At 41.9% G+C, this 23,991-nt stretch overlaps 1 protein-coding gene across 3 annotated transcripts in view; it reads left to right on the top strand.

Annotated features, from left to right (window-relative positions):
- Window positions 1–23,991, top strand: part of arhgap10 (Rho GTPase activating protein 10) — a 46,976-nt gene that overhangs the window by 5,727 nt on the left and 17,258 nt on the right. For 2 of the 3 annotated variants that reach the window (XM_079159401.1, XM_079159399.1), the window contains exons 2-18: window positions 6,673–6,768; window positions 7,078–7,139; window positions 8,334–8,405; window positions 8,613–8,714; window positions 9,841–9,951; window positions 10,077–10,181; window positions 10,706–10,835; window positions 11,313–11,419; window positions 11,513–11,607; window positions 12,244–12,325; window positions 12,517–12,559; window positions 12,669–12,737; window positions 13,356–13,430; window positions 17,118–17,202; window positions 19,260–19,318; window positions 20,704–20,809; window positions 23,767–23,926. In XM_079159401.1, the coding sequence (XP_079015527.1) occupies window positions 6,673–6,768; window positions 7,078–7,139; window positions 8,334–8,405; window positions 8,613–8,714; window positions 9,841–9,951; window positions 10,077–10,181; window positions 10,706–10,835; window positions 11,313–11,419; window positions 11,513–11,607; window positions 12,244–12,325; window positions 12,517–12,559; window positions 12,669–12,737; window positions 13,356–13,430; window positions 17,118–17,202; window positions 19,260–19,318; window positions 20,704–20,809; window positions 23,767–23,926 (1,559 nt within the window). Of the gene's footprint in view, window positions 1–6,672; window positions 6,769–7,077; window positions 7,140–7,165; window positions 8,068–8,333; window positions 8,406–8,612; window positions 8,715–9,840; window positions 9,952–10,076; window positions 10,182–10,705; window positions 10,836–11,312; window positions 11,420–11,512; window positions 11,608–12,243; window positions 12,326–12,516; window positions 12,560–12,668; window positions 12,738–13,355; window positions 13,431–17,117; window positions 17,203–19,259; window positions 19,319–20,703; window positions 20,810–23,766; window positions 23,927–23,991 lie in introns of those variants that run through there. The other variant, XM_079159400.1, reaches the window with a different exon arrangement.

The following is a 23,991-nucleotide window of genomic DNA, read 5'->3' as shown; positions in this document are numbered from 1 at the left end:
TTCACAGAACAATCTGGCCTGTAACATCAGATAGATGTACGGCTGGCTCTGTGTGAAGCCAGTAGACTGAGATCTCTGGCTTTCTGCAGAGAAACTAGCCAAGTCTGACAGTTCCCAGGTTTGCTCTGAAATGCCTTCCTTTAAAAGGCAAAAAGCAGGGGAAGGGAAAGATGTGTGTGCCCTAGTGTGTGTGTGTGTGTGTGTGTGTGTGTGTGTGTGTGTGGTGTGTTTCTATCTTGTGATACTTCTTTCCTCCAGGACACCAGCTATCATCTCAATCTGTTATGCAGGCCTCTCATCCAACACTTTTGTTTATCGCTCTGCTGAATGTATCCAGTTGATCAATGCTGTTTTAACTTCCATTGACGCTGCACAGGAACAAGAAAGCTGCGGCTGTCTTTTTGTTTTTTTCCTCCCTTCTCTGAATGTTGCCTGCCGTCGATTAACTCCGGAGCGTCATGTAACCGGATACCATTCATTCTTCATGCTTTATGTAATGAAGTCCACACAGCTTGGCCTCATATATTCTCATATTAAGTGTCCACCCTGCAGTGAGTTGAACATGCATTACAGCCTGTGTAATCACATTGTGGATGGGTGTGATCAGTGCACCACGCTCGCATATGGCTCCAATAAAGAGCTCGCAAATCTATCCCTTGACATCACTGTTCTTTGAGAACACTAATTGTCCACAGTGACCCGAGCCTTTTGCTGAGATGTGCTGAAGATTATCATAACGTGCAATAGTCAAATGTATGAAAAAAAGAAAACACAGTATGATACAATGAAGCAATGCAACATTCAAAAACCTTATTAAATTCATGCATTTATTATGCTCTGCAGTGAAACATTGAAGGACTCTTATCACACCTTGAAGCGTTTCTGAATGGCATAATACCGTCAGCTGTTGATTATCTTTCACAACACAGAGCGGGTGGATACTGCCCTGACTTTACATCAGACACAATGCAATGTGTTGAGGCCTTGTTAAGGTGCGCCAAGGTTCAGTGTAATGTTGCCAAAACATGTTTTTACTATCTGGGGGAGGGCGTAGCCTTTCCACTCTACATTCATGTGTGTTCTGATCATTTGAGCTCTGCAGTTGACTAACAGTGATTCCATGAAGGTCACTCATTACCCGTCTGGCTAATAGAGGAGGAGGAGGGTGAGAATTGATGATGATGATGATGCTCTAACATAAACACATTGGAGTTGAAGCTTCTTCTTCGATGTAAAAGTAAATATTTCAAACAAAGCCAAACAAAAGCAGAACCAAAATCACTAGAAATGACACGAGTAGTAGAGACACAGTAGAAGCAAAAGATAAAATGTACAGCCTCTAAAATATATATTTTTTTATATATATATAAAAGCAGGGGTTTAAGAGATGATACACTCATCTTCCTCACATTCCTCTGGCAGACTACTTCAAAGCACAGAGAGCCGCAGACTGCAGAAACCTGGTTGCTCTGGATATAAGGATCATTAGAGGGGCAAACAAAGACTATTGAGTTCCAGCAATTAAAGTAAATGTTATATTTTCTAAAGGATGTCACTATGATGGGGTATAGTGATGGAAAACAACAAGATTTACTAAACGGTTGCCTAATTACACATCAAACAGCCACTGAGCAACATTGGTATTTATTTGGAGTCGTGTTTCTGGCCACCCAACAACTGTAAGTCCAACATGCCCCCTTCTTTTTAGCTGTTTTCAGCTCCAACAAATCTGTGTCTTTAATGTCTAAATTCTCCAAAATGTTTAGCAGCTGTGACTGGAAACAACGCAGATGATTGTAGAGGACGTTAACCAAAACAAATACTGTGCTCAGAGACGCTAAGATGCTCCGTGGAGCTGGTGATTATTCTCTGTGGGTTCCTCACTTCAAGGGACTCCTCTCACATTGCATGAAGACGTCTGATCCAACGGTTTTATACCATTATTGATTAATTCAGCTTTAAGGAAGCTGTTAGTATTATGTGGCTCAACCTCTGCCATGAGGCCAAAAGTGTCTAAAGGAGCTCTAGCAGTCAGCAGGGTGAGGAGGTTTTGAGTTTCTCACCACTAACGCGGTGAGCTATAAAATGAGTTTAATACAGGGTTTGCTTAAAAGTGTATTTGTTTGAATATGCTGTTACCACTAATAACACCTGTTATGTGGAGGTTTCCATTCTGATAAAGCTACAGTGTTTTCATGCTGAAACAGGAAGTAAAAAAGTGGATATTTGTTTTTAAAAAAAGGGCACTGAACAGGGCTTTATTGGTGGTGAAGGGTGTGGTCAGTGTTTGCCAGATTCCTACCACTCAAGTATTGTGGACAGTAAAAACACAAACGGTGGTGAAATGTGTTCATAGTGGTGCAGTCAGCGCTAGAGGCCTTAGGTCATGCATCCATTAATGCAGCCTACCAAATTTAAATTTAGGAGGGGTATAAGATGCTAGAATTAATGAAAAATAAGTCTTGTCTCCACCCTGCTAACTGGATTATAGACTCCGCGATAGACCATACTAATATAGGGTTGTTTGTATGGTCTGCAGTCACTGCATGTGCTGCTTGGGACTAGGGATGGGTATCGTTTGGGTTTTTTCCGATACCGGTGCTAAAACGATACTTTTAAAACGATACCGGTGCCTAAACGGTGCCTGAACCGATACTTTTTTTATTGCCAAGTCAAATTTAACAATATATTTAACTGTTTAAAGTATACTATACATATTAGTGCTGGGCAACGATTACAATTTTTAATCGCATGGAATTTTTGCGATTAATCTCATTGTTATGGCAAAGTTCAATAATTAATTCAAAGGTAGTGTATTGTGCACTTTTATTTTAAAAGTACTGCTATATGAACAAAAGTGCAATAACATTTGGTTTGCAAACACTTTAAACAAATAAGGTTCTTTTTAACAGCAGTATTCCCTTTACACAGTAGCAGTTATATCTCTTCACTATCTGTGCTCAGTGTGTGACTTCATGTGAAACGTTCCACTGCTGTGCAACAGGAATACAATGTTTCAGCACGTTTCATCTAAATGTGTGTCGTCTTCATGACAGAGCATGTGAATGCAGCTCTACTGTTCATCAATATAATGCTGTAACTCAGAGGTGATGATGGTTACCCAGCGATCAAAGAATAAAGACACACTTACGCACAATGTAGGTGTATTTTCCCTTTAACTCACGAGATGCAGGTAGCATGTTTTATACTTAATGTGAATTTAATTCATACTTTGTTGGCATCTTATTCTGAAAATCGGATGTTCCTCTGAAGAAACCGGATGTTGTCTCACGTTAAATCTTTCCGCTAACTTTCAAAGTCCTTCGCTCGCTCCCGATCTGTGCCGTTTGAATGCGTTTACCGTGAATTTCAGCGTATAGGTCACTAACATCTAAGTGTCTGCTGAGTTGACCACGGAGACCTGAGTGTCTGCTAACTTTACCGCAGCGATGTCCAGTAGTCTCCATTCCTCCACCGCTGCCAGTGAGCAATGAACTTTCAAAATAAAAACAGACACACTTTTGACCGTTTACCTTTCGGCATTTTCTCTGTTAAAAGGTTGATGGCTAGCTAGCTGCTGTAGCTATACAAACGGTAGCTATCGTTGCCTGCTGCCAGGACGGAGTCATCAGAGTAGTGTTAAAAAAAAAGTATTTCAATCGGCTCAGGCACCGAAAAGAAGCACCGAAATCTGCGTTGCGTTTCGGTCCGGTAGGTATCGGTCGTATAAGTACCGGTTCCATATTGGCACCGGGTTTCGGTACCCAACCCTACTTGGGACTATTGCCTACACTAGAGTGACCAGAATCACCTTTTATGGACGTGCACACCGTGGTCTGGGTTTTAGCCGTCTGTGTGGTTTGGATTCCATCTAGATTGTACAGTCACTTCAAAGAAAATTGCAATGTTCAATATAGTACGTGTTTGCTCCCAAAAAGAATGACCTTGCAGGCTTATAGCGGCCGTACCTTTATTTTGAAAATAACGCCCGTAACCCGCACTTAAATCCTCCCGGCGTAGCCGTTCACCAGGTTGTGTTTACACCAGCTAGAAGTCACCTCTGTGGCAGAAACATGACGAGCTTTGAAACATGACATAGCAGTGTGTCGCTAATATGAGCTCCACAATGATTTGGTGTGGTTGACACAAGTTTATAATCTAACTTTTCTCCTCTCAGCTATCGTCGAATTAATTCATCTGATTATAAGATGATAATAACAAGGCATCCCATAATACAGCTCCCTCTTAAAAACGTCACTGCAATACTGTCGTTAAAGTGGTGCCTGAGACTGTGTGTCTCTTGGTGTTTCTTGTGCAGAGGCCGTGTCTCTGTGGTATCTGAGGAAAGGACACACGTAGAAGCTCTCCACTCTTGATTCATTATCTGAAGTAACGTCTGTGCGGTGTCTTGCACAAGTTCACGAGCCAAGAAATGAGTTATTAGGACCAATAAACAAGTTATGAATACTTTTGTTTTGCATACTTTCATTAGTGTATTAACTACATTCCCGTGCAAAAGCTCTTATGTGATTTCTAGTTTTAATAGTGCGTCAGTTTAAACTTTACATTTCTTGAAAACAACAATTACCTCACCCATAAGTAAAGAAGGAACATTTCCTCCAAGTGCTATATTAAGACCTACTCAAAGAACAAACAGTTGTAGACGCTGTAATACTCGAGCGGTCCCATTGTCTGCTTTGCATCCCTTCAACCACAGGTGTTTGCTTGCCCATATTTCCTCGTGTGCTTTTGGGATTGTCAAGATGTGAGATTGAGCTGAAGCTGTTTTGAAACAAATCGTTGAGGCAGAAGCTTTGCTCTTCTTGTGCCAGGCTCAGGCAGACACTGTCCAACACCTCTCACATGGTTAGGCTGTAGATTTAATCCACAGCATGTGTACACACACACACACACACACACACACACACACACACACACACACACACACACACACACACACACACACACACACTACTCCTGAAGAACCTGGAGAGTGTGTGTGTGTGTAAGCAGCAGGCGAGACAGGGATAGAAATGAACAAGACATAGCTCAAATAAATGAATTAAAAAGGATTGTATGTTTTGTATATATTGCTATACTACAAAAAAGTACCTTATTTGTAAAGGTATTGGATGGCCCCAGCTGTTAAGCAAAGCCTGAGTCATCGATATCAAAACTGTTTCAAGGTGTAATGTGTGGCCTTGTTGACCAAGATGCATCCCATGTTACTACAACATCCCCACTCTAAACCCAGTTGGGGATCTTTGTTGGTTGAACAGCAAAACAACGTAGTTTACCGATGAGATTTATGCTTCTTTTAAGGATTCTGTCAAAGACTAGAGAACAAAACTCCCAAGGAAAGGACTCTGTTCGAGATATAATCATTAGTTGCAGCTCATGAGCCGTACCAGATGATAGCAGAGCCCGAGCCCTACTCGGCGGTGTAGATGTGAGTTGATTGTTCCCCGTAGAGTCCCAGCTATCTGCCCAATGTGATGACGCTGCTTCCTCGGTGCACCGCTCACAGCTCCAGTCTTAAAATACCCTCGCTGCATTCTGTCATGCTTCCCTCGGGGACGGCCATGGGTCAGAGATTCCACCTCGGGGAATCTCTTCACTGTTTGGAAATAGATTTGGTTTGTTGTGTTTGCTGGTGTGCAATGGGTGTTGTGGAGGGTGAACTTAAACAGCATGGATCCACCTCTCAAAATCATAAATATCGTTTAATGCGACATTCTGAGCTTTTATGCAGGGTTTACATGGCCGTGTGTGCTTTTTGGAGAGTAGTCGCCCATCTAAGGGCTCGCCTAAATGGATGTAAATTTATTTTCTATCCTGTAGATTTTGAGCCCTAGTTGGATTCGAAATCGGCCGAGTCTCCGAACAACTTGTAACGGCATGAGGGTCTTTCATGAGAGATGTGTTGCTTAGCGTTGTGATTAATGGAGGATTTATACTGTTTTTCGTGTATTAGGGCTGGACAACACACTGTCATATGAGGTTTACTGATACTACAAATGCAATGCAATTGTATTTTGCATGTCATCATTGGTATAGATGTTCATTTACACACATCAAATTACATATTGCACTGGCAATACATAGGGATGTGTGGTATAAACCAAATAAGAATAGACTTTGCTTCAGTAAAAGCCCAAACATGTTACTAATGTAGTGGTAGTTTTATTTAAGGAAGGCCTAACTGACTGACATTACATTTTGTTTCTGTTACTTAAGCTGTAAAAGCTAAATACTATCAAATATCTTGACATCTCAAAAATAAACATGATATTTTGCCTATATTGAACAACTCTACTATCCAGCATTTGGGTAATACGTTGGTATCGTCATACTATTTCTTCCCTCTTTATTTGTGTAAGTTGTGACAGTGATGATACAGCGATGATTAAGTAGAGTTTGCTCTCTTGGCGTTTGCTAACCTGAGGTAACTACCCTCCTGATACGCCGGGGCTCGATGTGCAACAGGATGCAGCCGACTGCAGACAAACAGGATATTTGCAAAGTGGTTAACTGTGTGCTGCAGCAGGCCTACTCTTCATGATGGCTGATATTGTGTTATCAACATACAGTACAAATCATATAAAGCATTCTGCCTCCTTTTTAAATGCTCAGCTTTTATTTTATTTTGCCATGTTTGACGTTTTCTTTCAGAGCTTGGGATGGCACAGCGAAAGTTTGCCCATTGCCTGGGAGAGTTTCAGTTTGAGTACATCGGCGATGCGAAGACCGATGATGAGAAATGCATCGGTAAGTGTGGGTCTTTTAATTCAATTTATTTTGTATCGCCCCAAATCACAAACCACAACTTTGTCTCCTCACGTGATGGAAACTAACCGCTAGTTCCGTTACCACCACGCAGACTTGCACTGTTCTTTTTCTCTACCAGCAAATTAAGAGCATCTTTTGTGTGTGTGTGTGTGTGTGTAACTGTGGTGGGAACAGCTGTTAATCACAGAGTATTTTAAGCTGCTTGTGTGTGTAAGACAGAGAGAGAGAGAGAGTGAGGCAGAGAGATTGCATTCAGTTTGATTTTTCTTTCTTTTTTTCTTTCTTCAGATGAATCTTTGCAAGAGTTTTCCTCATTCCTCAAGAACCTCGAAGACCAAAGAGAGCTGATGGTGAGACAAACCAGTCAGAACCTGCTGGAACGCCAGGGGAAATACCTGTGTGTGTGTGTGTGTGTGTGCATGTGCGCGCATGTGTGCTGGGTATGCTTGCACTGTGTGCATTTCCAACCAGCCTACACCTATTACTGCCCTTATTTGGTACTTGCATCTATTAATGTCGAACTCGGTCATCCGCCAGAGAACCAGACCGGCACTCGTAATATAATTTTCTCTGACGTACAGTAACAACCGCTGCATCCAGCAGGCAGAGCAACCAGTTCCCCGGTGGGTGGATATGTGTTGATAGTGTTCAAACAGTCCTGCTTGTCTTACCGCCACTGTCGCACTGCTTGCCTGGGGAGTGGCTGCCGAGAGGACAGGATCCACTTTATCACAGCCAAGCTTTAAATACCGAGAAAGATTCACATAAGCTTCTGCACCAAGGTCCACAGCAATACAGCCCTTTATGACACACCACCATAAAACTGGTTTCTGCATCAGGCAGCGCCGTTAAAGTTGCTAATTTATAAATCACAAAAATCCCCACGTGGAAGAAGGTACAATACTCCTAAAGGATCTGTAATTTCAATGGTTACAGCGGGTTATAAACTGCTGCCCTGAAGTGTTAAAAGTGTTAAAACCTAATAGATCTACTTTGTCAAAGCTCCTCATTTGACGACTGATGGCCAGTGATAGTTTGGAAATATACTTTCAAAAGAAAAAAAATCTAAAACATTCCACTTCTCTGGACCGGGATGCACAATGTTGCGCTTGCGACTCTTTCTATGAACAGCCGCTCTGTTGTAATGTCTGTCTGTCTGAGGTTAGGGAGTGGGCCCATCATCAGGAGCTGACTGAGATGACTGTTTTAGCGCCTGGCTCAGGCCGTAATGCTCGGCTCAGCACTGCTTATCATAGTGGGATGACATCACAGTGCAAAGTAAGGAGAAGCAGGATGGGCATGCAGGCACAGACATGTCCTACAGCAGGCACAGCAGAAGCACCGGAGGAAGGGAAAAAAACGGAGTTAATTAGATACTTGTAGAATAATACGAGTGTCATTGCAGTTATGCAATTTACTACTAGCCAACCTTCACTGGAGTCATCAGACTCTTAATACTGGAAAATGTTGTGTCACATGAAACATCAATGGGGTTTGTCACTAAGTTGAGCAATAATGAAGGCTTTGTGATGGTGTCTGTCTAGATGAAAAACATCACAGAAACCTTAATGAAACCTCTGGAGAAGTTCAGGAAAGACCATCTTGGTACAGTAAGGGTAATGTATGATGGTTTCTCTTCCCAAAATATGTTGAAGCGCTTAGTTGATATGTGTGTACCCTAATGATTACAAAAAATATGTTTAAAAAAAGAAAGATTTTACAGCTGGATGCTAATAGCATATCATTTTACTGCACACACAGCTTTGATTCCTTTGTACCCAAGAATAATTTAGTATTTTGTTCTCCTTCTATTCCTTCTGAAGGCGGAAAGAAAGAGGTATGAGAAAGAAACGGAGAAGTACTACAGCTCTCTGGAGAAGCTTCTGAATATGTCAGCAAAGAAGAAAGAGCCACAGCTACAAGAGGTATTTATCCCTGCCTGAACTCTCCTGACACATTTGTAAAATGCAGAATATAGCGGTTCATAAAGACAGCAAAACGGGTATTTTGTGTAGTTTGAGAACCCCTGTTGTTTTTTTTGTTTTTTTGCCTTTGGTGCCGTGGGGGGGGGAGCCTCGCTGCAAAGCCTGTTGGACCGTGCGAGTTTCCACTAACATGCCTCGCAGCAACAGTTTTCCTGGCTTGTTGGGAAAGGAAATGTGTGCTCACTTGTGCCGTGATAACAAGGTCAAAACTGGTTGCTGTGGTTTGGGGAACAATCCGTGCTGCAGCACCATAGCATGGGCATTTTCAAACTGTGGAGAAGTTAGCAACCTCTCACTGAACAATGTTTCTGCCTTCTTGTCGTTGTAGCCATTTAAGGCGTAACCATATGTTGTATACACCAACCGGAGAGAGGACACTCGAAATTGTTGACATGATGGCTGCAGGCTGTCCTGCTCTCTGTGACTCTTGTGTTACCGACAATGAGTTCTATCGGTGATTCATTCACGGCCGCAAGAGTCATGAACTTCATCAACGCTGCATCACAGTTTTTTGGGTATCTTATGAAAAGCAGTGCTACGTGAATGTGAATAGAAAATGTTACTTATGAGCAGCTGATATTTAGTAGGAAAGGATATCAGCCTGTAATCGTGTTGTAGTAAGAAGGTATACCAAGAATTACAATTATAGATGCTTTACTGGTGTTACATTGCAAACTGGTGAACTGTTAATAAATATATATATATATATACTGTTTTCTTGGATGTTAACTAATTCTGGGGCTTTTCTGTGTTCACCCCTTAGTTTCTTTGTGTGTAGCTTTTCTTTCTTTTCTTTATCTGAATCGGCAGTATAAGGATAGAGGGTGTGGTATGTTGTACGGATCATGCAGCCCTCCGAGACAAACTTGTTATTTTGGGTTATGTAAATGCACTTGATTTGAACATCAACAGTATTTGATATAGACCTAACTACCTTCAATGTCCCCTTTTGTAAGAATACAAAGCCAAATTCCACTGTATCACAGAGATCCCAGTGTTTCTTCTTCGCTTCCGTGCGTCTGTCCGTCTCTATAATCATCACGATGTGTGTTCTCCGCCCCCGCAGGCAGACACCCAGGTGGAAACCATGAAGCTGCACTTTCAGGAGGAGTCACTGGACTATGTGTGCAAACTGCAGGAGATCCAGGAGAGGAAGAAGTTTGAGTGTGTGGAGCCGGTGAGTGACTCACCGCGGTGGCTCGTCAGCGCTGACGCGGCTCGTCTTTCACATTAATAAAAGCATGGTTAAAAGTTAACCAATGAGTGATTTTGTTGTTTGTACCTGTGTTGTGATCTTTTTAGATGCTGGCCTTCTTTCAGACCGTCTTCACCTTTTATCACCAGGGCTTCGAGCTCGCCAAGGACTTTGACCATTATAAAAGAGCACTGCAGATCAATATTCAGAACGTAAGAAAGAGGAATGTGTTCTTACTATGCTTGCATAAGCACGACAGCAATTGCTTGTATACAATTTGTGTGCTCTTGTTCTACCCAAAGAATAGAACACATCTTGAGCATTGTGGGTGCCAGAGTGAATAAACAAAAAGGTTGACATCTAAAGGGCAGAAAGGCCCGTGAAACAAAACCATGATATGCTATCAGGTATCAGCTTATCAAGTTCTTGTAGCGAACCTGATTAAAGATCATTTCCTACTTAACACAACCACTAAAGCTAAAGGCCATTGGAGTCCTCTTTGTCTACCTGTCGGATGCAAGTCCAATATTTACTTTTACCAACTCCTTTTATTCCTCAGTGTAATTACAGTTTTATCTTGGCTTCATCAACCGATGTCATGGAGATAAAGGCGTTTCCAAGGGAAGCTCATAAATTATGAGTTGTCGTGACCTCTCATTAGGAAGGTCTTGCTACCTAATCACTGAGCATCGGGAAGTGACTTCCTGGAGCGTGTGTTTACTTCCCCCCCCTCCAGACAAGGAGTCGATTTGAGGGCACGCGGTCAGAGGTGAACGAGCTAATGAAGAGGATCAGGGAGGCACCCCAAGAATACAGACAGACCAGCCCTATCAGTTGTGAAGGTTACCTCTACGTACAAGAAAAAAGTAAGACCTCTATGCATTCCAAAGGTGTCACGTTACACTTATTCATAACACACACTGTTGCGAGGAAACATAGTCCGATGTCACGGTCAGAAGGGGTCTTTTACCGCTTTCTTTCAACTCCTGTAAAAGTGTGGAAGTGGAGGGTTTTTTCCACATTGTGAAATGTTTTCTGTGCCTCCAGTGGGTTGTCAATGACATTATCTAAAGGGTTGTTGTGGACAGACAACTAATTCTCTTTATCCTTATAATGGAAAAAACATGAAGGTTTAAATGCATTTTGATGCAACATGATGCTCCTGCAAAATGCTGCAGAAATACAGACAAAGTGAACAAGTTATATATTTTTTTTAAGTGGCTCTACTTGCTGTCGCACATTGTCATTCCAGGTGTTTTCCCTGTATGCTGCTGCGTTAAGCAGTACTGATCGTTACTCTTTGAGTAGTGTTGAATGTCCGTGTCACTCCCTTGTTTCTCCAGGGCCACCTCCCTTTGGTTCCAGCTGGGTGAAGCGCTACAGCACGTTTGTCAAAGAGCAGAAGATCCTGCACATGGTGACCTTCGACCACAGATCTGGTGGCAAGATTGTGAGTAGTCCGACAACACATAGAGCAGTGGGTTATTGATGCCACGCCATGTTTTATTAAATCTCAACCACTTTGTCTTTCTCTGTTTTTCAGGGTGAGACGGAGTCTGTCACACTCAAATCCTGTTTCCGCAAAACGACCGACATGTTGGACCGGAGGTTCTGCTTAGAACTTGACATAACCGATCGGTACGCCTTCAAACACACTGTCATGATACATGTGATATGATAACGGTGCTTGTAGTTGAACATTTCTAATATAAATATTCTCCTGTGTCTTGTCCATGGCGGCCGCTGAGCACATAGATTATCTGCTGTGATATTCCACATTCTGCTAAAGATCTCAGCTCCACACTCCTAGTTCAGCTTGCTGCTCTGTGTGTTTTGGATCGCTGAGGGCAGGACAGCAGTGTGTTGGAGGGCTGCCCTCACACACACACTCATAGCTAGGAGAATGTGTCACTCCCTGCTGTGCCGTGTTGTAATAGATATCTCATTTTGTCACTCAACTTAACTCTGCCCTGCCTATTTCTTTCTGTAGTATTAATAGAAGAGCAATACCCCAGATTTAGTTTGGTAATTCGAGTCCACACAGTCCATCTGATTGGGATGAGTGACTTGATAGTAGGTCTCATGAACCTGCATGGATGACTATTAGGGCTCCTATTTGTATTTTGTGCAAATCGAAAGGTGCAAGTTCCCCTGACAGAGATTTTTTATTTTAGTTTGAAAGATTGCTGAGCTCGTTTGATGGTTTATATTGACACAGACTAGTTCCTTACTGCACTGTACCTCTAATGCCGATGTGGTATGGCTCTCTTTCAGGCCGGGCACGGTGCTGACAGTACAGGCTATGTCAGAGGATGACCACAAGTTCTGGATGCAGGCCATGGGTGGGAAGGAAGCTGTGAGTCAGCCGCCTGCACTGTGTCATCTTTGAGTCGTGTAGCCCCACTGTATTCTGTTTATCTTATAGAAAACTGTTCTTTTTAATGTAATAAACGTCCACATACCTGCACTTTACTGCGTATCACAATGTTCAAGTATACTTTATAAACTTTAAAAAGCCATAAAGATTTTATTTTTTTATTTTTTTAGACTGGATACTATCTTGGGACGACGTATTCTAAAGAAAGAGGAAGTAAGCAATGTAGCTGTACCAGACTTTGTATCTGTAAAGTAATATAAAGTTTCATGAGCGCAATGCTTCATCCCCCTTTTTATGAATATTTTTCTTCTTCCATCGGCAGTTGATGCCCAGCTGAATGATGTGGGTTTGAGTTTTATGGAGAACTCCGTCACCGCCATCGAGACAAGAGGTGAGCCTCAGATAAATATAGAAAAGCTCAGTTGAGAGAAGGTCATTCATTTGGGGAAATTGAATTGGTGAATAGTAGCATAGCTGCAGTTGTGGTATCTCTACACGAGGGGGCAGACTTGCTCCAGTATTGAAACAAAAGGCTGACTGGGAGCTACTGCAGGCAGCCTGTACTGTAGCTAATACCAATGCCTTTCAGCGTGCAGCGCCAGAGTTCTTATTCATTTGCTTTTAATTTTGGTCTAGTCCCCCTCTACGTTTCTTTATGCAAAGGGTTATCTACCTTACTGGACTTGGTTAGATTGCAGTGACATATTCATGTATCTGATGTATAGTTTCCAATTACAGGGCTGTTGTAGTGTGTGTGTGTGTGTGTGTGTGTGTGTGTGTGTGTGTGTGTGTGTGTGTGTGTGTGTGTGTGTGTGTGTGTGTGTGTGTGTGTGTGTGTGTGTGTGTGTGTGTGTGTGTGTGTGTGTGTGTAATTTTCTGTTCTTATTCTTGTTTGTTTTTGTTTGTCTTTTCATTTATTGTCTGCTTTGTGTGTTCTTTTCCCTGTAAAGCACTTTGCAACCTTATTAAGAGCAGTGCAATACAAATACAGTTTCATTATTGCTTTCAGGTATTAATGACCAAGGCCTGTACAGAGTTGTTGGGGTAAGCTCCAAGGTCCAGAAGCTCGTCTCATTAATGATTGGTAAGTTGAATTCCATTATTTTCTTTCTGCTCTCAAAATGTACATTGCGTCGAGAGTTTGAATGTAGTTAAAACTTTAATTCGTATGCTACTGCACTATCTCTGTGATATGAGGTCGCCCGCAGTTAGCTGAATGTGCTGACGTAATGGATGTGTCTGTCGGGACGATATTAAAAAGATAGTGACTGACAATCAGCCCATGACTCAGCTTATCAGAAGCATGTCTCTCTAATGTGCAACAAGTGCCCGGGTGAATCTTCTCCTCACTTCATTTCAGTTTTATATCCCCCAGACTACCAGACAGGGTCCCTCCCATCCACGTCCTTGTGCAGTTTGGGGCTTTTGCTTCATTAACACACCACTGAATCCGCCTCTCATGGACTCGTGGCAGGCTATCAGTCGTCTTTCTCCTTTTATGCCGCTCACTTTGTCTTGAATCCCTTTCACTCAACTCATTTTCGATAGAGCTTGTCCTCTGTCCTTCCCATGGCTCCCTGTCTGCTCTCTGGTTTCCTGCCGTCTCCAGCAGACACCAGCTCACTTTCAGCTCTGTGTTCAGAATAACAACAAACTCAGGCAGCCGTCAGCCTGTCTCAGCTTCCTCTCCGAAGCCTTCCAGCCTCCCAACCTGCCGACTCATGCTGTGGACTCCATTAACACTCTGCTGCTGCATTCGAAGAAGTTTCTTTAAAACCTGAATATAGTAAAAGAAGCATTCGTCTGTGGGCGGTGGACCTTCCACATGTTATTGTGAACGAGGGACAAATACAGATATTGCTTGCACTTTAATGTTGGTCCACAGATTGACCATATGGAAGAAGATATTTTCATTAAGCTGCCTAGAAAACTTCTATTTTATCCCTGAAATGACAGAGGTAGTACTACTACACAAAGCAACACATTCACAAACATTTCCTGCACAGAACGGTTCACAGTGAGTGGGTGAAGCGAGCTTTAAACCCTTAAGAAAGTCTTCGTATCCTCCCACTCCTCCTCCTTTTCATCTCTCACCCACCGGCATGGCCACGGTCCAATCGGAGAGGACAGAGTGATAGAAAACGAGTCTCCCATCACATTACAGTACAAACAAAGAGAGCGGCCCCGATCGAATGTCAGGCAACAATATAACCGGTAGAGGAAGTGAGCTGCGTGCTGTCTCTGACCTGTCCCTTGTACAGTAAGTGGCAGATATTGCTATCGTTGTTGCTGAGTTAGACGTCTTTGGTTCTATAGATATAATTGCAGAGTGAGGCAAATTTGAGGAGTGCTGTGAGATGTTTCCAAAGAACTGCTCGATACATTTCACATGTTTAGGCAGAAACGACTATATGTGACCAATAACGGCTTTATTCCACAGAGCTGACCAGATGCTTGAATGATTTTGTTGCTTCGTACTTTTGTTAAATAACATCAGTTCATTACTAGATCTCTTGACGACTTTAAACTGTTGGTTCACTTCCATGAAACATAGTTTCCCACGGTGACGCTCCTCACTCTGTGGCTGGTCAGCCTGGGCCCTCTGGGCCGGTGGTTCCCAGCCTGAGGGTCCCGACTCCCACAAGAGCTCGCAAGGCAAATCAGGTTACGCTCAGACAGAACGAATAGCCACACACGAAGGAGGAGCTAGACGCTGGCCGCCTTTTAGAGAGGAGAGAGACGCAATAATGCGGCATTCATTTCCAGACGGTTTCCTTTGGAAGACATTTATGGCGTTGCACTCATTTAGTTCCCATAAAAAGTGACAGAAATAGTTCCATAAAGAAGGAGGAAAAGTTCAAACTCTGCCTCCTTACTCACTTAAGTGACACCGCTGGCCAATCAGAGCGTGATGTGGGCGTGAATGTCGGACACGTACAGTGGGCTCTTGCCGATTTGGTGATTGGATCGTATATCAACAATTGAAGGGATGATCGCCAATTGTTTTTTCCGACAGCCCAAAGATATTAAAGGGATTGTAACTAATTTACGATCAGAACCAAGATGTTATAAAAGTAATCGATAGAATCAGCGCCCTACTGTGCATTTAGTGATGTTTTTGGTGGAGAGGCATGTCTGCTTGTTGAGCCCCTTCAATCAGCAACGGTGAATTTTAAATCCTTAATCACAAACCAGTTTGCCGTCTCTTTTCCTTGGATCTGACCACCCGCATACCCGTTCTCCATATGCCAGCTCACCAAGACTTTGCTCTGCGCTCTATAGGAGTAGTTAACATTATGGATAGGGCTGTAGGCCTGTTGAATGTCATTTTATTTTACATTTCAAGCTTTGATTGAGGTTTTCCAATCAAGCTTCGAATGTCTGTTGTCACATTTTATGACACTATCAGCCTTAATAATATCATTTTTTTTTTTATAGATGTAATTTATGGTGCTGCTAGCTGCTGCTACACCACCACATTAAATCAGATGCGTGCCCCGCTAGTGCAAGCGGGAGACATGTTTTTGGACTGCAGTGAAAATTTTGTTTGTTAAAACGTTTTAAAGGCAAAAAATACAGATTGAAGCAGAATATTTCATGGATAAAACATTATGTGAATTATTTTCAATAATATTTTTCAATAAATTCAACAAGTCCACAGCACACATGTCACACATGCGTTGCTTTCATGATGATCATGATATTTGGTGAAGGTCATCTTGGACTTAGTTTCACATTCATTCGACCGGTTTGTCATTCCGCCTTTTCCTTAGTTTTGAAAAAGCAAGACGGTCAGCACATTTGAGCTTCTAGTTCCACAGACCTGCGTAATAAATTTGTACGGCAAAATGTTTTTCTGCATCTCAGGATGTCATGGGAGCTGCAAATCGTAACTTTAGCCGCTATGCTACAGTCACCACACGGTACAGTTGTGTCCCCAAGGGCTTAATGCAGATAAGGTAAAATAACAAAGAATTACATCTTTGAACTTGCTGCTGCTTTGTGGTCGGCAGTCTCATAATCAATGCTACTCCAACTGCTACTGCCAATCATTTCCCTTTTGTGTCCTTGACCACACCAGGTCCAAGCCTGTTTGTGCTAGAGAGCAGACTACCGAGCCTGTGCAGACCCCATTAATCTCAACACATACACACTCGCAGAGGCACAGCTTTGGCTACAAACACTGTTCAAAAACATTTGCTCTCTGAAGTTGATATTGGACAGAGCAGGCGGAGAAACACACAGTCCTCCTGGCTGCAGTGCTCGGATGGAAATAATATTAAAAAAAAATGTCATGTAACACAGACCACCTACCATCTGTGTGTTGACCTGAGCCCTGTGCAGTGCATGTTACTGACACATTACTCTTCTGTATCCTCCGTAATTCATCAGAGGTTACTTACGTTAGTGACTGTCGTGATAATGGGCCACCTCAATTTTCAGCAAAACACAGCTCTGGAGTCCCTGTGGAGCCAGCGAAGTAGTGGGGGATTAATTAAACGTGTAATGAGTAGAGAACCAGCAGCCTGCAGAAGCTGCAACTTCCTTCCATATCCACTGGGGCTAGACTAGACTCGACCCCCCAAGGCCAGTAGCACTGCTTTTATCCTCATATGACTTATTACTAGTTACATATTTATATTACATATTTAGACTTTCTAGGCTGCCCTTGTCTTTGGCTGCTTAATGTGAAAACCAATAGTTAGCTGGTGCGTTGTGTTGTGTTAATATTCCTTTAAGACTTGTGTTTCGTGATTGTGTTTTAATTCAGACGAGGAGAGCAACGAAGTGGATCTGTCTACCAGCGAGGACTGGGACGTTAAGACAGTAACGAGTGCACTGAAGCTTTATCTGAGGTAAGGATCAGTGGGATTAAAGACGCGCTCACACACGGACACGAGCACACAGGTAAACCATCTGAAGCTGTCGAGTAATCGATTACTTGATTGACAGTAAATTACCTGGCAACTAATTTGATAATGGATTCATTGTTTGAGTTATTTTCAAGCAAAAATTGTCAAATATTCACTGTTTCGTGCTGATTCTTTGTCATGTGTGATCTAAACTGAATATCGTCGGACCTTTTGGACTGTTGGCGAAATACAACAAGAACTCTTTGACTGTTTGGAATTAAAACATTTTATGGACAAAACAGTCAAATGTAGTTTGCCCTAAAATCATCAGTTTCTACCCAGTAAGCATTGATGATATTGTTAGTTTGCTAATCATCAAACCTCTGTTGTGATCAGTTTAACACTTCCTGTCACTCACAACGTTGTATATTGTAATTAATATTTCCCCTGAGCAAATTATGAGATATAAGTTAAGTTTCGTAATTTGTTAACCTTGTATTGCTGCATTCAAACGGAGGCTGTGACGTGACTCCTGGTGCATAATTGATTCAGAGTTGCTGTGTGTCTAAGCAAATCCACTTGTGACCTGAGACAACCCCGGTGGTTAACGGAACATTTTCTTTGTATGTATCTTTCTTCTGATGATTGAGGCTCTGTTCACTTGAATATGAAACACTCAATCCATTCTGGTCTCTGTCTTTTATATAAAATGAGTTAATTATGCAAAGTGCTGCTGCATAATTAACTTCCTGCGAGGTCACATTGCTTACTGTATGCCTGTTCCGCATGCACCGACTCCTTCCTGGTTGACAGATAGAGTGGGTGAAGTTCAAAGATTAAAAATGTAGTTTGGTTGCAAGAAGCTGAGGCAGTTTTCATTTAAATGCCAGTTTGTTTTTGTAAACATGTGCGGTTAGCAACAAATTGAGTTGGCTTTGCTTATTAAAATGAAGGAAAATTTGTATTTTCTGAGTTTGGACGTTGGCCTGTTTTCCTTATTAACAGTAAAAATACTCACAAGAAGCTTTTCGGCCCATCAGATGCTGAAATTTGACCGGAGAGGTCAAGACTTATACAATGCACGCCCTCTGAACCTCTCAAGAAAAACAAACAATAACAAAAGGAAGGAGGAAAAACTACGCTAACATAAGCTTACAAAAAAAGCAGCAAAACCAACCAATTCGAAAACAACAAGCACATTATTAAAAAAACAATACATCTTAACCGGCACAGTTAAAATCGTGTTCATTTTGCTGTACGATGTTATGATTGTGAAAATAAACAGGTCTAAATGTCACATTTTAAAAGTAAAATATTAATTATGATCAAACAATTGGCAGCTATTTTTCCAATATTTGGTAGCAGTTTAATTGACAGTGCTATAACTTAAAATAAATAAGAACATCAAAGCTGTTAATGCTCTATTCAGTTACAGTGAACTATGTGCTGCCATGAAATGTAATCTTCAGTGTCCACTGCTGTTTAACATTGTGGTATTAGACTATCATCCATTAACAAGTATTCTGATCAGGACGTAAACGACCAGACCTATTAAAAGGAGTTAAGATCTTGTCGTGATGGGTGGATTTTAAGCTTTGACCCTTTTTAAAGGAAGCGGTTTGTAACGGGACGTGAGACTCTGTCACACTCTCCTCTGGTTTTCGCTGTGTTCAATCAGGCAAACACCCTCTAAGCTAACATAGCTTATCCACATTGTTATGCTATATTAAACCATGCTGAGCATTGCTCTGACATGTCTTTTACTTTGTGGCTGGCCCGCTGGAATAAAGCAGGGTCAATCTCCTCACTTTCCTCTGAGGCTAAGTACCTTTGGCCACTTGCCAGCTGCAGTGTGGAAGTACCTTCAGATGAACTTGGTTATCTCAACGTGTGCACCATCTAATTCCATCCCCTGGCCCGGCCACATTAATCATTGCTGTGTGCAGACCCTATAAAACAGTGTGCCGGCTATTTCTGTCCCCCCCCCCCCCTCGCTCACTTTAGCTCTCACTTCTCCACCTAACCCTTCTCTCTCTCTCTCTCTCTCTCTCTTTGTGAAGGAGCCTTCCTGAGCCGTTGATGACCTATGGACTTTACAAAGAGTTTATTAGCCTTGCAAGTAAGTTTGACCTTCTCTTATACCATCACTGAGTAAAGACAGTGTACACATGTGTTGTATCACAGATGGACATTCAGTTTCCTCTACTTCAGTGCGTTGTTGAAAATACGCAGTCAACTGAAAACCAGTTCAATCACTTTTTGTAAACTTTTTACCAATTCTTTTAAGTGGGTAAAATCCTCTAAAGTAAAGGATTCATAGTCTGAAAGCTATTGGTCTGAGTGTGTGTTGAATGCTGATGAGGATCTATTCACAGTTGTCCTCATCTTCAGACTTTTAAAGTGTAATGTTTAATGCTATACAGTACGTTTAGGCCTTCTTACTCTTAAAAATTTGCACTCCCAAAAGCCGAGGACACCGTCGCCCTGTTTCTCACGAGGAAATGTGATTTGAAGAATCAGACATACCTTTTTGACATTTCAGACGGTTTTCCATGTGAGCCTACTGCCCATCTTCATCTAATTTCTACCTGTGGCAAAATAAGCCATTTAAGGTTAAAGCTAAAAGCTTTAAAATTATAAATATGCTGTAATTTACATGCCCCCAAAAGGTCCAGTGAGTGACCTTGAACAGCAAAAAGACACTTTTTTTTTTCCGCCCACATAACATCATTTATGTGCTAAATGTTTTTTTAAAGCAAGCCAAACTTGAATCCTATTACAACAAGTGCTATAATTGGATCAGGTTGACATTTTTATCAGGCGCTCGCAATGCCCTCATAACGAGGGGGAAAAAATGGATTAGCGACGAATATTTTTATTTTTTTGATGGATGACAGCATCCATAAGCAGCTTTTTCCACGTTTAAATCCTTGTCGTTCCCATAGTAATGATGTTTTGTGTGTGTGTGTGTGCTTGTGTGTGGGCGGTCAGATGCCCATGTGTGAGGAAATGTTTAAGAGATGATCTTTGGGGGTTTATACGGTAGCGACAGTAACGTAAAGCTATCTCCTTTCGCCAGCATAGTGGTCCCCGCTGCCAAATCCTGGGAGGCTTCAGACTATATATCACTTTCACACCCCTTCTTCGCTGATTTAAACTGGAATGTATCTTCCTCCAAACATTACACTTGAGGTGATAGCCTCTGATCATTGTGTCCTTAAAGGTCCACTGACTTTTTCCCTCATTTGGATGTTTTCCAGAATGTATCCAATTAGTTTGTTCGGACTTTTGAAGTAGTAGAAGGTTCAATTACTCTGCTGAACTACTTTCATTTGGTGCGCTGTACCAGATCAACGGTGTACCTCGTGCATCATCATCATCATCTCTTTGAATTTGCTGTTTGCTAATGTTGCACAGTAGCGTTGGCTCTTTGCCACCTGAGGAGTTCAGTGAAATCCTTGTAGTTTAATGCAAGTGCGTGGCTGCTCCTGCGTTTTTGAACAGAGGGCGGTAGTCCAGAGTCTCGCATCCAAGCCGTCCACTGCCTGGTCCACAAACTACCGGAGAAGAATCGACAAGTCCTCGGGCTGCTCATGAAGCATCTGGCCAAGTGAGTGTTCATAGTTCCTTGGTCATAGTTCAGCCAATCTCCACCCCCTCTCTCTCTCAGTTCTCTCTTTCTGCTCTTCCTGTCTGTCTCCTCGTTCTCACTCCACATGCTTTTTCTCTCTCTCTCTCTCTCTCCTTCACTCCCACTCTCTTCACTCCCCCTTCCCTGCTGTCACTCCATCTCCTCTCTGTCTACTCAGTGACTGATGGCTAAGAAAATTGTTGCCGCTAGCATCTTAACTTTGCTTTTTTCTTATGTCATTTTGAAATGACTGAGAGTCGTTCCGGGTGAATTGTGTAGCCTAACGTACCTGTTTAGACTGTTGTGCAGCCCTCCAGTGAAGGGAAATAAAATGGACCTCTCAAATTAAGCCCTCTCTTGAGATTACTATATACACCCCTGGATAGACCACTATTATGCATCACTCACTTTGTTAGATTAGATAGAAGGAGAGATTTAGGAAATAATGTTAGCTAACATTACAAGGTTTTACCTCAGCAAGCTTTTTATAAACTAAATATGAGCAAATTGAAGATAAGTAAATAATCCCTCTTCCCTGAGGCAGTGAAAGTCTGGTGGATCTTATTTCATAGAAAACCCGCTGCGGAATCAGGCTCTGGTAAAAAGGCAGCGCTATTGAAATTGAATTTGGATTATCCAGCGTGAAATTCTCCAGACTGGAGAGACTCGAATATTTTTCTGAAGTTGGCGTGTGTGCATGTCCTGCAGGGGGAAGGAAGCAAAGCCAGAATTTCACACTCCTATCTGAAATGGTTTCAGAGATGTTATAAATGTGAGTTGTCACCAATGTTTTTGTCTTCAAAGGCATCCTTTGAAGCTATTTAAACTGTCTCGGCTGCTCTACTGCGTATCATCATATTTTAAGTGTGAAATCTCTTCACCTGTCCGCGTAACTTTCTCCTCAAATTAAGGTTTTTCTCTCCCACATATTTGACCTCCTAAGATAAAGTTTAATCTACTGAAGGTGTTGCAAAACTAACCCAGAAGACATTAAATAAGTCGTATCATTCCTCTTCATCAAATCTCAGTTATTGTTGGAATTGATATTAAAAGCCTTTTCATTATAGCAGGTGTGTAACTTAAAAAACGTTTAGATGCACAAATACTTCATTTCATGTTATAATCATTGTAGGGACAGATAAATGGGAGCTGTACATGCAGGACTACTTAATGTTTAGATTGAAGAGGTTTTGCTAAAGCTAACTGCTGTCATGAGACGTGCTGAAATCCCTCATTTATAGTTGTCTTGTAATCTCAAAATGCCGTGGAAAAGTTCAGAATAATCCCGAAAAAATAGCAACATCTCATTGTTTTTCTTGAGCCATTCTGGACTTGTGAAATGATGCATTATAGGAAGAAACACTAAATATTTAAAGGTTTCCTGCAGTGCTTTTTAGCAGCAGTGAGTCGCTTTGCGTAAAAACACCACCTCTCTGTAAACGTCATAAAAATAATTACATTAAATCTCAATTTGACGAATGAAACATTGACATTTAGGGGGAAAAGAGCAGAGGAGGAATTTTGCACTATAAGTGCCATACTGAATGTTAAATGAGTGAGGCTGTCATCTAGAAGTGGCTTAACACCTCATCTACACCGTGTGCATGGGGAACACCTGGATGTCGGGTGTTTTTCTTCAGGGAGCAATTGACACTATGTATTCTTCATTTTCTTTTTTGCTCAAAACCTTTTTATTCATCGCAATTGAGTGCTGCAGGAATGAGTCGTAAAACGTGGGGAATTGAGCATTTTTCCACTTCCCGTTCGCTCGACTCGAAGTCGGTAGTTTTATTTTAATGTGTTTTTGGTTAGATGCCTAAAATAAGATCTGTGGTTAGCACAAGTTTATGGGATTTTAACGTTTTGTTCTACAATATAAATATGTCAGTAAATACCCCTCTTGTGAATTTTGAAGCTTTTGCTAACAAGTGGCTAAATGAGACTACAAAACGTCATCAAGCCATTCACTTGTCCGCCGTCAACTTAATGAAGTCATGCCACTGTGTTGTGGTTTGTTTACAGCCGTTAACGTTAACTGGTGGCTTCTGGCGATCGCATTTATGCTTAAAAAATCATAGAAGTGGTGATTATTTGTAAAATTTCTTTGCTGAACAAAACATGTAAGTAAACGTTTGTATGCCACACAGTTTATTTTCTGTGATAATCCAATAGAAAGTCCCATTGGCTTTTTGTTTAGCTAACTAGTGCGATACTAACTTTCAGTGTTGGCCTTATAGACTGTATATAAGAAGTGACGTCAGCCATTTTGTGGACTGCTGTTGCAAAGCCTCAAGTTCGGCGATTTGGCCGTCGCCATCTTGACTTTTTTGCAACCACTGAACGGTAGTTACCATATTTGCAATGAGGAAATGCCGAATTCGGCTCTGGTAGCGTCAGCGACCTGTCAATCACAGTAAGCCCGCCCTAAAGCATGCTCTACTGTACGGTCTATTTTACTCTAAATGGACCATAATTTATAAATAAACATCATGCTGTATTGAAGAATACTTGAAACTAGCGATTGAGACCATGAACTTGAATTACTGAGGTAATAAATCAGGTGAGAAGTAGGGTCATTTTCTCATAGACTTTCATACAATCTGACTTCATTTTGCCACCGGAGGAGTCGCCCCCTGCTGGTCAGTAGAGAGAATGCTTTTAAGACACTTGTGCATTGGCTTCACTCTGTAAAACCGGAGGTTGCCGCCTGGTTAGCCTAAAAATATACATCATCCCTGTAGCACTCTATACATAACAGTTACAGTTCAGTCAAGTGTTGCCCGGTTTTTCTTTGTCCGCATTTAATCTTTCCCCTTTTCTGTCAAGTGTTCAGTGTTTACTTGTTTTCATTGTATCCAGTAGAGTAGTCATATCAGTGAAGGCGAGTTAGTAAGTTGGAGTAAACTGTGTATAATGTGAGATGTTATCTTCCTCAGTGTGGCGGCTCACAGTAAACAGAATCTGATGACCGTGGCCAACCTGGGCGTGGTGTTTGGCCCCACGCTAATGAGGCCACAGGAGGATACCGTCGCTGCCATCATGGATCTTAAGTTCCAGAACATTGTGGTGGAGATCCTCATTGAACAGAATGAAAAGGTAACACTCATTTGCCAGACATGCAGGGCAGTATGGACTGTACTATCACAAAGTAATGCACTTGA

This window comes from Pholis gunnellus (assembly GCF_910591455.1).
Source record: "Pholis gunnellus genome assembly, chromosome: 5".
Lineage (NCBI taxonomy): Eukaryota > Metazoa > Chordata > Actinopteri > Perciformes > Pholidae > Pholis > Pholis gunnellus.
Note: the sequence above shows the minus strand (reverse complement) of the source record. Positions and strands in the feature narration are given on the sequence as shown.